The 14,573-nt window shown below is 41.4% G+C and overlaps 3 protein-coding genes across 4 annotated transcripts in view; 1 reads left to right on the top strand and 2 right to left on the bottom strand.

The window, feature by feature from the left end:
* gnav1 (guanine nucleotide binding protein (G protein) alpha v1) overlaps positions 1-6,109 on the top strand; it is a 29,754-nt gene extending 23,645 nt beyond the window's left edge. The window contains exons 8-9 of the mRNA XM_044191369.1: positions 2,185-2,272; positions 4,729-6,109. Of these exons, the coding sequence (XP_044047304.1) occupies positions 2,185-2,272; positions 4,729-4,919 (279 nt within the window). The 3' untranslated portion in view covers positions 4,920-6,109. The remainder of the gene's footprint in view (positions 1-2,184; positions 2,273-4,728) is intronic.
* A 152-nt stretch (positions 6,110-6,261) lies between these two features.
* npb (neuropeptide B) lies at positions 6,262-7,839 on the bottom strand. Its single transcript, XM_044191370.1, has 2 exons — positions 7,370-7,839; positions 6,262-6,813 (listed from the first exon to the last, which is right to left on the bottom strand). Exons 1-2 carry the CDS (start codon positions 7,631-7,633, stop codon positions 6,685-6,687), a joined length of 393 nt encoding a protein of 130 aa, XP_044047305.1. The 5' UTR covers positions 7,634-7,839; the 3' UTR covers positions 6,262-6,684.
* Positions 7,840-8,283: 444 nt separating this feature from the next.
* sgsh (N-sulfoglucosamine sulfohydrolase (sulfamidase)) lies at positions 8,284-14,534 on the bottom strand. Of its 2 annotated transcripts, none has more exons than XM_044191367.1 (9): positions 14,211-14,534; positions 13,633-13,793; positions 13,432-13,537; positions 12,970-13,337; positions 12,759-12,840; positions 12,463-12,666; positions 11,214-11,383; positions 10,887-11,104; positions 8,284-9,059 (listed from the first exon to the last, which is right to left on the bottom strand). In XM_044191367.1, the coding sequence occupies exons 1-9, from the start codon at positions 14,290-14,292 to the stop codon at positions 8,876-8,878; spliced, it is 1,575 nt and encodes a 524-aa protein (XP_044047302.1). In that variant the 5' UTR covers positions 14,293-14,534; the 3' UTR covers positions 8,284-8,875. The 2 variants fall into 2 exon arrangements, with proteins under 2 accessions (XP_044047302.1, XP_044047303.1); XM_044191368.1 differs by having other exon boundaries at positions 11,214-11,380.
* Positions 14,535-14,573: the final 39 nt, after the last annotated feature.

Below are 14,573 nucleotides of genomic sequence, written 5' to 3'. Positions count from 1 at the left end.
TGTTTGTGCTAAATTTCATAGCAGTCCATCCAATAGTTGTTCAGACATTTCACTCAAAAGCACAAATTTCAACCTCATGGTGGCGCTAGAGGAAATCAAATCACTAGGCTTCATCATCTGGGGACCATGAATGTCTCTACAAACCAAAGTGGTGGCCTGACCGAGATTGCCATCCCAGCTCAGGTGGTAGAGAGGGTCAGATGTTAGTCATAGGGTCAGTGGTTTGATCCCCAGCTCCTCCTGCCCACATGTCAGTGTCCTTGAGCAAGACACCGAACCCCAAATGTGAATTTGTGTGTAGTGCTAATTAGGGAATGTTAGCATGCTAAGATGCTAATCTAGGATGGTGAACAGGGTAAAGATTTAACCTGCTAAACATCAGCATGTTCAGCATTGTCATAGTGAGCATGTGTGCATGCTGATGTTAGCATTTAGCTAAAAGTCTCATTGTGCCAAGTATAGCCTCACAGAGCTGCTAGCAAGGCTGACTCTTAGGCTTGTTCTCCTTAACTGACAGTGTGGCTTTGCCCAGATATTGTGCACACATTGTGTCTGTATGTAAGAAGTAAGGCACTAATTCTGACCTACATGGCCCCTCAAACCTAACTCCCATGTTGGGTCATACAATAATTTTGGAGGGTTAACATAATTCATGGCATAGAAAAACAACCTTAGGGACTTTTTGATCGGTCTATTTCATCTGACTATTCGGCTGTAGTTGAATTATCCAACACTCATCCTGAGATGCGGAGGGGCAAGTAGCTATAGCTATATTTAAAAGTCACAAGACAAAAGGGGGGCGAGAACCACAGTTCAGTTTGACAGTTCAGCTGGTGGACGGAGCACGTGGATGAGTGGAGGAGACAAACGCAAAATCTCTTTGTAGCTCTCCATTTCTTCCCTATGACACCATGAGACGAGAATAACACTCATATGTTTGATTAATGCTGTTTCCACACACACAGGGCCCAGCTTCTCAGCCCTTTGTCTCTGAGTCCTCTCTCACTTGTAATTAAACGGCAAGTTGTAATTAGGTTGAGCTTTGGCAAAGTGACATTTTCCCCTTTCTGTGTTTTTTCCATTCCCGTTTCCGGTAAATGATCACATTAAAACAAGCGTGTAATGAGCTTGTTCAATTTATTCCTCTTAACTAGTATTTAATGCCCACTTAAAATACAACTCACTGCATGTTGACGCGAGTGTCAGCTACTGTTAACTCTTTTCCAGAAGCCTTTCACTATGAACACTGTTTATAACATTGTAATATTTCTGACAAGCCTGTATAGAAAGAAAACTCCCATCTCTGACCAAACGAAGGCACTTGTGACTCCAACTACCATGTTTCAGTTTCGATACATTGAGATCATGATATAGGAAAAGTAATTTACAGTTGGTGTTTGGTCATTAAAAATATCGTCACAGACAGAAGCAAGTTTTAGTAAATTATTCTTTTTTTAACCATAAAGAAATGCTATTTAAGGCTTCATTAGAGCCAAATGGGCAATTAAATGACTGTGTGAGACCTGTTTATGTGCAGGGTTGTGTGTGGGCCTGCACATTAACATGGCTAACAGGCTCATTAAACAAAAGTGTTTAATTGTACCTTTTTAATGTTGGAGGGAAATTTGTAACCTCCACCTCAATTAACTCTTCACTGTGGCTGGTCAGTGATAAATGCTCTGTATCCTGTTCATTGAAAATCTGCTCTACCTCATCCCTCCCTCGTTAATATCAGGGGCTTTTTTTGTGTGTGTGTTTGTTTTTGCGATCAAACAGGCCAGAAAAGAGAGAACTTTGTCGTAGTTTTAATTGGTTGACTACAAAGCCAAAAGTACCTGTGAAACGTGGTGGCAGCTGAGCAGAAGTTGAGTTTAGAGGCAGGAAGACAGATTTATGAAAGTAGTAGCTGAGCTTATTGAGAGCCTGCACTGGAGACTACATGAGTGACTGATTGCACACTGATGAGTGGAGCGAGGTCATTGATCCGCCATAATCACCCCATGCTGGTATCAACACAGCTATTGATTTTCGTAAATATCTGCAAAGTGACAATAAATGTGTCTAAAATATTTGAAACGGATTGATTTTCCTTTTCCACTGGAGACAAAACCTTTGACTTGTGATGAGCGTCTTGTGCTCTCAGCTGATTGTTTGTTTTTTTGTGTGTGTGTGTTTTTATTGCAGATTTTATTCATGAACAAGATAGACCTTTTTCAAGACAAGATTTTACACTCTGGGCGACATCTGCGGTTATACCTGCCACAGTTTAAAGGTAGGACTGATGTTAGTTAGCTCTGTCATTTATTGTGTCCTGCACATACAAGTATAAGCCCATGTAGTCCAGCCCACATGAACTTATAAGACACCAAAAATACAGCTGCAGTGGCCAAACAATTGTTAGACATGAACATAACTTCTTACATAAATGTAATGTTCAGTTGTGAGTGACACTGTCAGAGAGGTATTAATTTATTATTGAGCTTGTAGTTTGCAGTGGTGTTAAAGTGGAATGCATTATATTGAGGTGTTTCTCATAGAAACACATTTCAATATAATGCAGTCCACTTCAACACCACCACTAATCATATAATTTTCCAAAATGTAGACAAATGTGTACTCAAAAAAGTGTATATTGCAAACAAAGAACTTTGTCTTCTGCCACAAAAAAAGGTTCCCTTCCTAAAGCACAGCTCAAGTTCCTTATAATCATCCATCCAGAAGAACTCATCAGAAAAGGACATTTTACCAAAAGGTGTATCAAATCATCAAATAACGAACAATGAAACATGAAATAGACTTCATCTTCAGTCTCACTTTTCTTCTCCACCATTAAACCTGCCTCTTTCTAATGGTAATGTACCTGAACGTCACTGTGCACACACAGATCTTTGACTTTTAGTTAAACTCTGCTTTACATACGGCTCGACACTTTAGCTGTTTTTCACGAGACAATATGTAATAATCTGTTTTTTGAAAAAGAAAAAAGAAATGAATCACACAAAATAAAGATTTCACCTCACTAATCCAGGTCTGTCCGTGTCCCAGTTTAAAGATGTGACTGTTTATAACATCCAGGAATGCTATTAAGCTAAAATATCTTGGTGGTTATTGAATTTGAAAAATAAATGACTGTTTCAGCCATAAAAACCCAAATATATCAAAAGAAATGACCAATGTGCTCAGTTTAGGGGCTTTTAAATACAAAGACAGACTGATAATAAGCTTTCAGTCTTCCACACGTGGACACACAAACACACAAAATGATTGTGTTATATATTTTTTTTGTATCCGCTCAGCATTTCGCTCCCCACGTCTCAGTGGGCTCAACAGGGGCTGTGTCCTCTCTGCTCTCATGCAAATGTCAATATAAATGCTAAAACTCTTGGGATTGGGGTCCGCCAGCAGAGCAGGCGTCCATTTCACACCGACCTCAGATATGATGACTCGTCTAATACAGTGGCTCCCAACCTTTTTTGTTTGATGTTCTACCACAGCCCTATCAGATGAGATCATGTACCCCTTCACCAACACAAACCTGTTCCAAATGTGTTAATTTGAATTTGTTTTAAACTGTGTGTTATATGAAACTATTAATTATATAAAAGTGGATATTGTTACAACAATTTTTAAATACAAGACAATCCTGCAATTGTTGATGTTTGATGATGCTTGTAAATTTTGTTTTTCAGTGTTTTTGTTCAGGTTTGCATTCCTATTACTAGCACTTAGAGTGGCAGAAGCTTGACACTTGAACCATTTATCCATTATTTCTATTTCGACTTATCTGCTTGCTTAGATTTACTCAAGCACTGTATCTAGCGGGGGCTTCTTGTCACATAGCAGATGTCGTTAGCTGCTAACAGAGTTGTTAGCAGTTCCAACAATGAGACATTTCCCTTCTAAACTTCTAACATGGTTTCATTTAACTAACTTTAAGAAATTTAAGAAAAAACAAAGACTAGAGAAAGCCAGAAAGATTTAAACAGATTTGTGTAGCAGAACTTGTTTTTTCTTCTTTCCTACCCCATGAATCATCTCCTGACCCCCCAGATTTATGTGGTGACCCATTGGAGGGGTCCAACCCACAGGTTGGGAACCTATGGACTAAACTGTAGTAGTTAAAACTTACCCCACCAGCTACAACAGTAAATTGCTACTTACACATTGATGCATCAGTATTAACAATCTAATAATGTCAGATATAATAATATATCAGTCTAAGGGGCCATTTTACTGCAGAACAAGTACTTTGACTTTGGTACTTAAAGTACATTTAGCTGTTGATACTTCTGTACTTTTACTTAAGTAAAGGATCTGAATACTTCTTCCACCACTGCTTAGTAACTAGTTTTCATGAACTCTCAATCGCATCACTTGGTGTTCGGGTGTCACAACCGACTCAGGTTGGTGTGATGGATGTCCTGTGCCTGTTGGAGCTGCTAGTTTATGGTTAATGTGACAATAAATGTATTAAAGATCCGCCTCACAACAATTTATAATCCTATTTGTGTGTTTATTTTGCTCCTAGACACAAATATGTAAATCAGAAGTTCAGTTTTTGTTTTCAAGTTAGCTGAGCTACTTCACAATCTTTCCACGTACCCCCTGGTGTGCTAGGATTCCTGGTTGGGATTCATTGGTCTAATACACACTTTTTCAGTTTTCTGTGGAAAGGAGACAGATGTTTCACTGTAAAGTCTGATTTCTCCCCCCTCATCTCTCCTCCAGGTGCAGACTGCGATGTGGATTCGGCCGCCCGCTTCATCGCCGCCACCTTCGTCTCGCTCAATGCCACGCCCAGCAAACTCATCTACCACCACTTCACCACAGCGACCGACACCTCCAACATCCAGGTCGTCTTCCAGGTGGTTATGGACACGATAATCAAAGAGAACCTGGAGGCCGTGTCGCTCCTGTAACTGCCGGTGGAGGTCTGAGACGTCACTGTTGTAAAATGAGACATCATTTTAAAGGACTAAAATATGAACATGAAGATCATCTGCTCCTAACGTATTGTCTCTGACGCTCTTTGCCACTGTTGCATTTCATCCTCTGTGATGCTTGATTTCATGTAGCTTAGAAAAACCATTTCAAAAAACATTGAAGGAGAAGGACCACTTGGCTAATCCTTTGTCGTGGGGTTGAAACCTTTATTTTGAGAGTTATGGGCATTTATATTTTTGTACTGTACTATAAAATCAGACTATGAATGGTGATGTTACTTTTTTGAGGACTTGATATATATACATGCAATTTATTTGCCCGTCTCTTCCACTGTGTGTGTGTGTGGGCAGGACACAGAGGGGGTGAGGATTTACTGTTTGTCCGTTACTTCCTCTGCGCAGGGTTCACTCGTGCATACCATCGTGTGTTTTCCGCTCATCCATCACTGTGTCTCCGCTGTCCACATCCTGTGCGTCACACCCTCCTAATGAGTCGATGATCTCTGTAAATGCACCCCACTATGTGTTTACTCGTCCTGAGATGAAGTCACACACTCCGTTCATTTTAATCTGTGCCTTCACTCGTTCCCCTGACTCCTACCAGTCAGCGATGATGCTGGTATTTAATATTAGAAATGAGAAAAGTTTATGTAAAGAAACACCCCTGAAGCCTCCAACTTGTGTTTAATTTCCTTCCTTTCACCTCTGATGATTATTGTTCCAATATCTGACGCACACACGCTCATAAACCCTGATTTGTCAACAGGATGATGCCTCCTATATGTGATTTGTGTGGCATTAACTCTGCTGGGGTCTGACTGAACTGAAGGCTCCCCTGAGCGACTGACTGCTATCACAGCAGCTCCTCTCTGACTCCACTAATAAACGAGATATGGTGATGAATGATACGGTCTGATGTGGATACTGAAGGTGAAAGAAAAGAGAAAAACACCCCCAAGTGCCTTATGATGAAGTGGTTGTGCTGTTTAAATGTTTATACATGTTTGAAATTTGTTTTTTCCCATCTTTCAGAATAATAGTATTTCATACTGTATCTCTACTCTTTAAGTCTTATATACCATGTACTCAAACTGTTTTTTATGGTCTGTACTTTGTATTGTACTGAAACTGCAATACAAAATAAATGTGATAGGCTGATGACCTTATTTTGACATCATATTTTAGTGTTGTTTGAAGAAGACCATGTAAATGGATAAAAGTCACAAGTCAAGGCAGTGCTGGATCATTTATCTTTTCCCTTTCCATTCCCCACACCACCACACTGAATATTTAAGACAAATTTAAGCCACACAACAGGTTACCAGTGTTTGTTCTTTTTAATAGATAAAATAAATAAAAGTACTTTCCAGGAAATCTGCTCTGCAGTCAACTTTCTGGACATTTAATACATTTTGTCAATGGCGGGTACATGTCAGGGGTTAAACAGTAAAGATGGGAGGTCATCTGGAAAGAAGATGGTTTCAACTAACATCTCTCGCACTGATTTTTTTTCTTTGTTTTTTTTTTATATTCCTGTCTACGCAACCAAAGCAAAACTGAACAATGTTTGTGTGTTTTTTAAATAAGAGAACATTCAGAGTCTGCAGCGGTCCATCATCGACAATGATCGGGTTGTCCTCTGCGCCACCTCACCCCCTCCACCATCCCTCATCCCTTTCCTTAATTTTTCGTTTCCAGAGACGCGCTCCCGGGGCTCGGTAGACCAGGACTGTCTCGGAACTCACGCGGACAGGCAGTCCAGGGAGTCCAGGGTGAGGAAGACGTCCGCCTTGCACTGGAAGGTGCCCATCCCGTCCCGCAGCAGCTCGCAGCTCTTCAGGTTTGGAGAGATGTCCTTTAAGCAGATGGCCTGCAGGTGAAAATAAGTGATGAGAGAATTTAAAGTTTACAATTGAAAATCCGGCAAAATGAGCTTTTAGTGATTCTGTTCATCTTTTCTATCACAGTTCTGCAAACTGGCCTTATAGGCTTGTCATTTATCTCTAAAACGAATAGCCAAGTTATTAGGACTATGTTGTTTTGCAGACTAGTGTCGCAATAAAAGAAATGTTGTGAAGACAATAGACGAATCCCATCTGATCATTTCTTCAATGTGTGCCTTTATTCGGGTGTTTTCCATAGGTAATGATTATTTACAATTCAGAACATTTCATTTAGTTAACTTGTCAATGACCGTTTTGTCCTCATCTTTTAATGCCGCTGGCTGCGCTTTGACCTGCAGCGCTCACTGGTTTGCGCCTTTACGCACGAGTTGTTAAAACATTTCCACAACTTACTTGTTTCGCTGGAGGTATCGCTCGAAATGTGTCTCTGAGAGGAAATCAGTTTTTACGCGTCTCTTCTTCATTTTATCATCAGTGTAACAAAAACGGGAATACCGTTTGTAGTATCTTAACTGTACTTACCATGCTTTTGAGGATGGAGATCTGCTTGTTAGTCTCTGGAATCACGTTGTTACCTGCTGTCTCCACGCTGTCCACCTGCGTCTCTTCTGACTCGGACCTGCGGACGTACGGTGACCTCCTGATACCGGACAGCAAACCGGAGGCACGACCCACCGAGTAGTAACTGGGCCCGGTCGACTGCTTGTACCAGGCTTCGGCTGGATGGCAGGAGATGAGCAGAGACACTGCGACGCACACCACGGCAAACCTAACTGACCTCTCCATGTCTGGAACCGTCTTGGCACTTTTTACGCAGAGGAAAACGGCGCTTTTCTTGTCTCTTCTTTGTCAGAGGCCGACTTTATGTTTTGCTGGGTGTTTGGAAAACTTTCTGCTGCTTATATAGGCTGACTGGGCGACGTTAACCAGTGACCCAGGACGTTCATCAAATCAAAATTGAGGTGGGCGGATGATGATCCGGTGTGTGTGTGTGTGTGTGTGTGTGTGTGGTAGAGTATGCGGGGGTTGGAGATGTATAGGGATGTCAGCCCTCCTCTGACGCTTGTTGAGGTGAAATGAAAGGGATTAACAGAAGTGGAACAGGAAAGACACTGACGTCAAATCTCAAAGATGTCCATATAGTTTATAAGTTAATGAGGAGGTGCTTTTGTGTTTCACTAATTTGACATACTAATTGTTAGATTCAAAATTTCCCGAATGTCCCCTAACTGCTAGTGTGACACTGAAAGAAAAATTTTGTCAGGAAAACCACACCGGAAATGCATAAAAGCCATTAAACTGGGTCTGCTTACCCACTGCATGTAACACAAGTTGTACAACAAAGCGGAATCAGTGTGCATGCCTTCAACAGACTTCAACATGAGTGAAAATGGACAGATTAAGAGTAACAAAAAAAAGAAGAGCAGATCAATAACCATGAGTGAATAATCGACTGATCTTTATTGTTGCAGCAGCTTTCTACATGGACTGATTGTGAATCAGTCTCACTTCAAGGTGGAGCTCTGAGGAATCAATAAAACCTTTTTGCTGATTGATTTGCTGACCTCACCAGTCATGCATCATGAACTCCACCGCCTGTGTAATCAGCTGATCAGTGGGAAAACAACAGTGATGGAGATTAAAACAAAGACGGATACATTTACTTTTGTTCAAATAAATACTAACAAAAACAGTTAAATAGTGTGTAACCATGTTGCCTTTCTCTGAAACAGGGTTATGAGGGGATCTGGATGACGGGAAAATGTACCTTTTAAATGTATAGAAACATAAGAAGGACCACTAACTGGAATGATGAAATTATCTGGTAACCTGAAGAATGATACTATATTGAAAACAATGTTAGGAATTAAGACAATTCAAGTTTTGTTTATTTTTGAGCATTAAAAGCAGCAGTGACATACAAAAATATAAATACAAATAATGTCATTTATTTCATAAGAAGAATGTGTTCATGTATGCGGACATCATGTCAATCAAGATGAGTTAAAGTACTACCATTAGAGTTCATCAGAGTCCATTGTAAAGTGGTCTGCAGTGCGGCTCTAGTTTGTCCTCCAGGACATAGTCAGGTCCACAGACCCAGGGGTCCCCCGTCTCCCACTGCCACTTCTGCAGACTCTGCCTCAGACTCTCAAGCACAGCACTGTAGGACGGGTCTGATGCCAGGTTCCTCGTTTCCAGTGGGTCTGTCCTGTGTTGGTGAAACATTTGTACAGATTTAAACATCATAAACACAGTCACGGTCGAAGCAAAGACTTTAGAAATACTGAGGTAATAAGCACCCTCCCTCCCCCGAAACCCCACCACCAAAAATGAAGTCTAAGTGTTTAATTATTCGGGTTTTCCATGTTTTATTTACTCAGATAGCTGCTCAAATATAATTTTATTGAAATGGAGCAGTTCTTTCAAGGATCTTCTTCTGGAAATCAACAAACCCAAAACACTCAGATATTCTCTCTGAACTCTGAACCATGGCTGCACTTTCCCTATAATTAATATCAGATTACATATTTATTTCCTGGAAGTTTTCTAGAAAACGATTATTAAACTATTGACGGTAAAATAAAGCTTTACTGTTTTAACTCCCAACCTGAAGATCTAAATGCTGTTTCAAAGGGCTCTCCATGCTGCCAGGAATAACACCACGGTGAAGAAATACTAAATGATATATTTATTTATTTTGTTGGCCTAAAAAGTAGTCAACAGAGAAAAATACAGAGGCCCTAGCCTCAGTCTCCTCAGTGGTAGCTACAGTCCAGAGAAAACCCCAAGCAAGCCTTAAAACATGAATTCTAATGAAATCTAACTGACTGTGATGAATGATGGTGCTGAAGATCAGGAAGAAAAATGGCTTCTTTTCAAAGCTAATTTATGATTTAAACACTATCTGCAATCAGTTCTAATCCCCTATTATCTTTTTTGTTAGTTTTTCAATCCAAAAACAAAAGAGGAATAAAAAGAAAAAACGGCAGAAGTGTGAGCAAGCATCCCTGATTGCTCTTCACAAAGATCTTACTCATTTTGGCACTCAGCTCTTCATAACAGAACATGTTCATGCTCTTTCCTTTTATTACATTACACTCAAGCAAAGGAAGCAGGGCTGTAACTAATGATTATTTTCACTATAAATGAATATGTCAACATTTTTTTTAAATAAATGAACTGGTCATTTAGATTATAAAATAGACAAATAGTGAAAAAAGTCCAAGGCGACGTCTTCAAATGACTTGTTTTGTCTGACCAACTGTCTAAAACTCAGAGATATGATTTACAGTGACGCAAAACAGGGAAAAGCAGCAATTCCTCATATTTGAGAAGTAGAGACCATTTGCTTGATAATGACTACATTTTCTGCGGATCAACTAATCGTTTCAGCACTAAAAGCAAGGATCCAATTCTCACTTTAGCGACTCAGTGCAGAGTCCATTCGCAGTCCGAGGGACATATAGAAGGGGAGACATGGGAGAAGAATCCCGGCAGGACTCCACCCTGGGACTGACAGGGTCACATGTGTCTCCAGATGTGGTGGACCCAACCAGGTGATCATTTTATATATTGACAATGTTAAGTATTAAATATGGGTTGACAATATTATAATTTGTCAGCCCATTGATAAAATTCACCCAAAAGATCAACACAGAAAGGGATGTTGCTGCCCTTTTTCCTGACTCTGTTTCTGGGAAACAGACGTTGCGGGGGTTTTTTGAGTCAGAGAACCCAATTGAAGTTCAGGGCAGGAGAAGTGCACCTGTTTCCCCTAAAATTCGATTTTGTTTTAGTACATTTTGTCTCCTTTATGGTGGCAGTTTCTGACCATTTCCTTATCACTAAATCACTAAACTATGAACGGTGGCAGGTGGACCTAATTTAAATCAGAGGAATGATCTCCAAAAACTCACATCCCTAATGCCATTTTAACTGACTGATATTTATCTGTGAATCATCACATCACATCTTCTCCTAGGCTGAAAGCATGATGAACACTGGAACAACATGAGCACCAGCAGCTGTAACAGACCTGGAGTCGAACAGCTCCCAGCGCTCTCTGTAGTAATACTGCTGCAAGCTTTTGAACCAGTGAGTGGGTTCACTCAGCCTGCTGCGGTTCAGCAGGTCCTGGAAGGTGGGTGACACATACAGGTCCTGGTCGATGGGGAAGGGCATGCGGTAGTGTAGGTTGTGGAGAAGGTGGTATGCCCCCTGGTGGACAGAGCGAGTTGGGTAATACATGGTTACCTGAAATCAAAATGACAGTACAGAAGTCAAGGTCTTGAGTTTGATTCTAGTCTATTTCTGACACTCCGTGGCGGTGACGTCCTGTCTAAAAGCAGCGGTGTTCACAGACCTCGTGGAGGGACTGGCTGGCGTAGACGGTGTGCCAGCTGCTGGGCTCAGTGACCAGAGCAGGAAGTAAGGAGCGCCCGGTGAGGTGGACTGGGGTGGTGGGGCTGCCGGGCAGGCTGTAGGACGGGTAGGGAACAGTGAACCAGTCTAGGATGGTGGGAGTGATGTCTGCTGAAAAAAAGAGAGGGAGAAGACGAGAAAAGGGAGGAAAAGACAGTGAGAAAATAAGACAAACTAGTAGTTCATCTCAGGTAATTACATTTCAATTTAATGTTAATATTCATATAGTAATAATTATAGGAATTACTAAATACTGCACATGTACGCCTAATTAGTACAGTGTTTCTGTTGTTTTATACTGGAAACAGAGGGACATCTTTATAAATACATGTCAATGTCCAATGAAAACCAGATATCTCCAATTTTGGAAGTTTTGAATTTTTCATATGAATTGAAGGATCAAGTGTTCCTTTACGGGTTAAGAAAATTGTCCTGTTTTTTTAAAGATAAATAAACCATTTAAAAACCCATTGGAAAATCTGAACTATGCACAGTCACAATGTTGCAAAGCTGTTTATATTTGCTCATGAAAAGTTGATATTATGGAGATACATGGTTTTTATAGGACAGCGAAAAATATTTTCTCACATACTTAATGTTCATTAGACCTACTAGTTATATACTTAAATACTTGCCATGGTTAAAGACTATTTAAAGTGTTGTAATTATCTTCTGCAGACATTTATATCACAACCGTTCTGTTCTGCTGCTGATGCATCCTTGTTAAGTCTCCCTCTTGTGGCTGATCAAGCACATCAGACTAACGCATTGACTTCCTTGTTTGTTAATTTGTTTAAGCCTGCGGTTCGGGACCCACCGAGGGGTCCCGAGATAAATCTGAGCGGTCACAAGAAGATTAATGAAAGAAAAGAAGAAAAAAATAAAACATTTCTAACACAAATTATGTTTATTTTTTCTGAAATACTTTTTTAGCCTAGAAAAATCCTTGAAATCAAGCTATCTGAGAATTAGAAAAATCACTCTTTTGTTGAACTGCTCACAACTCAGGAGGACATGACCTGTGATGAGGGGTCAGATAGAAGTAGATATTGCTTCATTTCAAGTCACAAGCCAAAAAAGGTTGGGAGCCACTAGTGTGAGCGAGTGGTAGCAAGGCCTTATGGCCTATATTTTTTGTGAATTTTTCCACTTACAGCCTTCCCAACCTCTTTCTGCCATCCATCTCTTACCCAGCAGGCTGACGTAGGCCTGGCTGGTGTCTCCCCATCGCTCCCTGTGCTCTGGAGAGGACACCAGCATGGGCTCTGCTGTCCCGGAGCGATACAGGTTGGTTCTGCCGTTCGGGAATGGGATGCCGTTGTCTGAGCTGTAGATGACCAGAGTGTCGTTCTCATAACCAGCGTCCCTGAGCTCCTGAAGGACCAAACCGATACCTGTAGAGGAAATTTTCATCATTATAGCTTAGTTCTTTACAAGAATGGCTGCTCTCCACCTTTTTTGTGCATATGTAGATGTTGTTGCATACCTTGGTCCAGCCTGCTAACCGTGGTGTACTGTGCAGCCAAGTCGGCTCGTGCTGCAGGTGTGTCCGGCACAAAAGGAGGAACCTGAAGTACACGAGATGAGGACAGACCAGATTAACTAACATATATGTTTTACATCTAATAATGCTTGTCTTCCAACGAGAGTGGGATTTCTTTCTACATTTGAAAACATAAAGTATTTATATCACTGACCTTTACTTGTTCTGGTGAGTAATATTCTGGTGTCCAGTCAGGTATTCTACCCATCCCCGTTTCACCATTCCCAAACTTCTCACAGAAGGCTCCATACTGGGGCTGCGAGTGTCCACATCGGTGGGTGTCGTGAAAGGCAACATACAGGAAAAATGGCCTCTCTTCGTCTTTTATATTGTCTTTATTCTCCTCTTCCTTTCGCCTTCGCTCAAAGGCTTCCTCTTTGTGGGTCTGGAAAAACTTGCGGACCAGGAGTTTGATGCGGGTGATGTTCCTCCCCACCTGGAGGACAGAGCTGTTCTCCTCTGTGTAGGCAAAATCAAAGGGGTATACAGATCCAGGACCGACATGTTTCTTCCCAATTATACCTGTGGGAATGAGAGAGGGGGAGAAATGGTGATAAAAAAAGCAAGAGTGTGTGTGAGAGTAGACTTGATATAAACTGCTCTCTTTGTTATTTACCTGTGTGTACGTTGGCTTGACTGAGGAGCAGCGACAGACTTTGTACTCCGTCAAACGAGTTGAAGTGGTGAACACCCTGATGAAGCCCGTACATGCCGTTCTGGTGCTGAAAACACAGATCAAACAGACCTAAATACTGTGCTTTCATGCACAAATTAGAGGCATCCGTGTGCCTGTGGGTTTTTTTTTGGTTTTTTTTACCTGCGGCAGGCCGGTGAGGATGGTGGAGCGGCTGGGGGAGCAGCTGCTGACAGAGGTGAAGGCATTGCTGAACACCAGGCTACGCTGGGCCAGAGCGCGCAGGTGGGGGGTGTGGACCACAGAGTTGTTATACACCTCAGTCTCAAAACCTGCATCATCAGCTGGAAGAGGGAAAAAGACATGTTTCTTAGCTCTTACACTACATGGCCAAAAGTATGTGGACACGATCTTAGAACCTGGCTGCAGGGATTGGCTCCCAGTCAGACACAAGAGCATTAGTGGGGTCCAACACTGATGTTGGGTGATAAGGCCTGGCTCGCTCTCAGTGTTCCAGTTTATCCCAAAGGTGTTGGATGGGGTTGAGGTCAGGTTTTCATGTTGAAAAAGGAAAACGCCTTCATCAAACTGTTGCTACAAAGTTGAAGGGACACTGATGTCATCGTACGCTGGCTGTAGCAGTAAGATTTCCCTTTAATGGAACTAATGAGCCGGGAGTAAACCACGAAAAACAGCCACAGACCAAAAACACTGTACATGGGAAGATGTATACTGTGGTGCTTACAACTTAAGTCACTCACCAATTATTAAAAGAACATTTCTTCTCTTTGACTCCCCGATGCAACTTGATGCCAAAATGAGAAAAAACAGCTCGAGCAGCATGCTGATGATTAGTTAGCTCACTTCCCTGTTATCCAAAACTCTCGCCTGCTAAGTCTCAAAACCTCTGCTGGGTTGGCTCAGAAACATTTCATGCGAGTCAAAACAAAAACATTCAATAAACAAAATGTATTCAGTCGTCAAAATTAATACAAACAGTTACTAGTGAAGCTATGTGCCACCTACATTACCGTCAAACGACAGTAGTGGACACATTTTCACGTCTTCCTCAAACAACTCACGCCCCGCCCACCTGTGGTCACATGACAGAGATCACGTGAGGT

The sequence above is a fragment of the Siniperca chuatsi genome, linkage group LG3 (genome assembly GCF_020085105.1).
Source record: "Siniperca chuatsi isolate FFG_IHB_CAS linkage group LG3, ASM2008510v1, whole genome shotgun sequence".
NCBI lineage: Eukaryota > Metazoa > Chordata > Actinopteri > Centrarchiformes > Sinipercidae > Siniperca > Siniperca chuatsi.
This window is presented reverse-complemented; position numbering and strand designations above follow the sequence as displayed.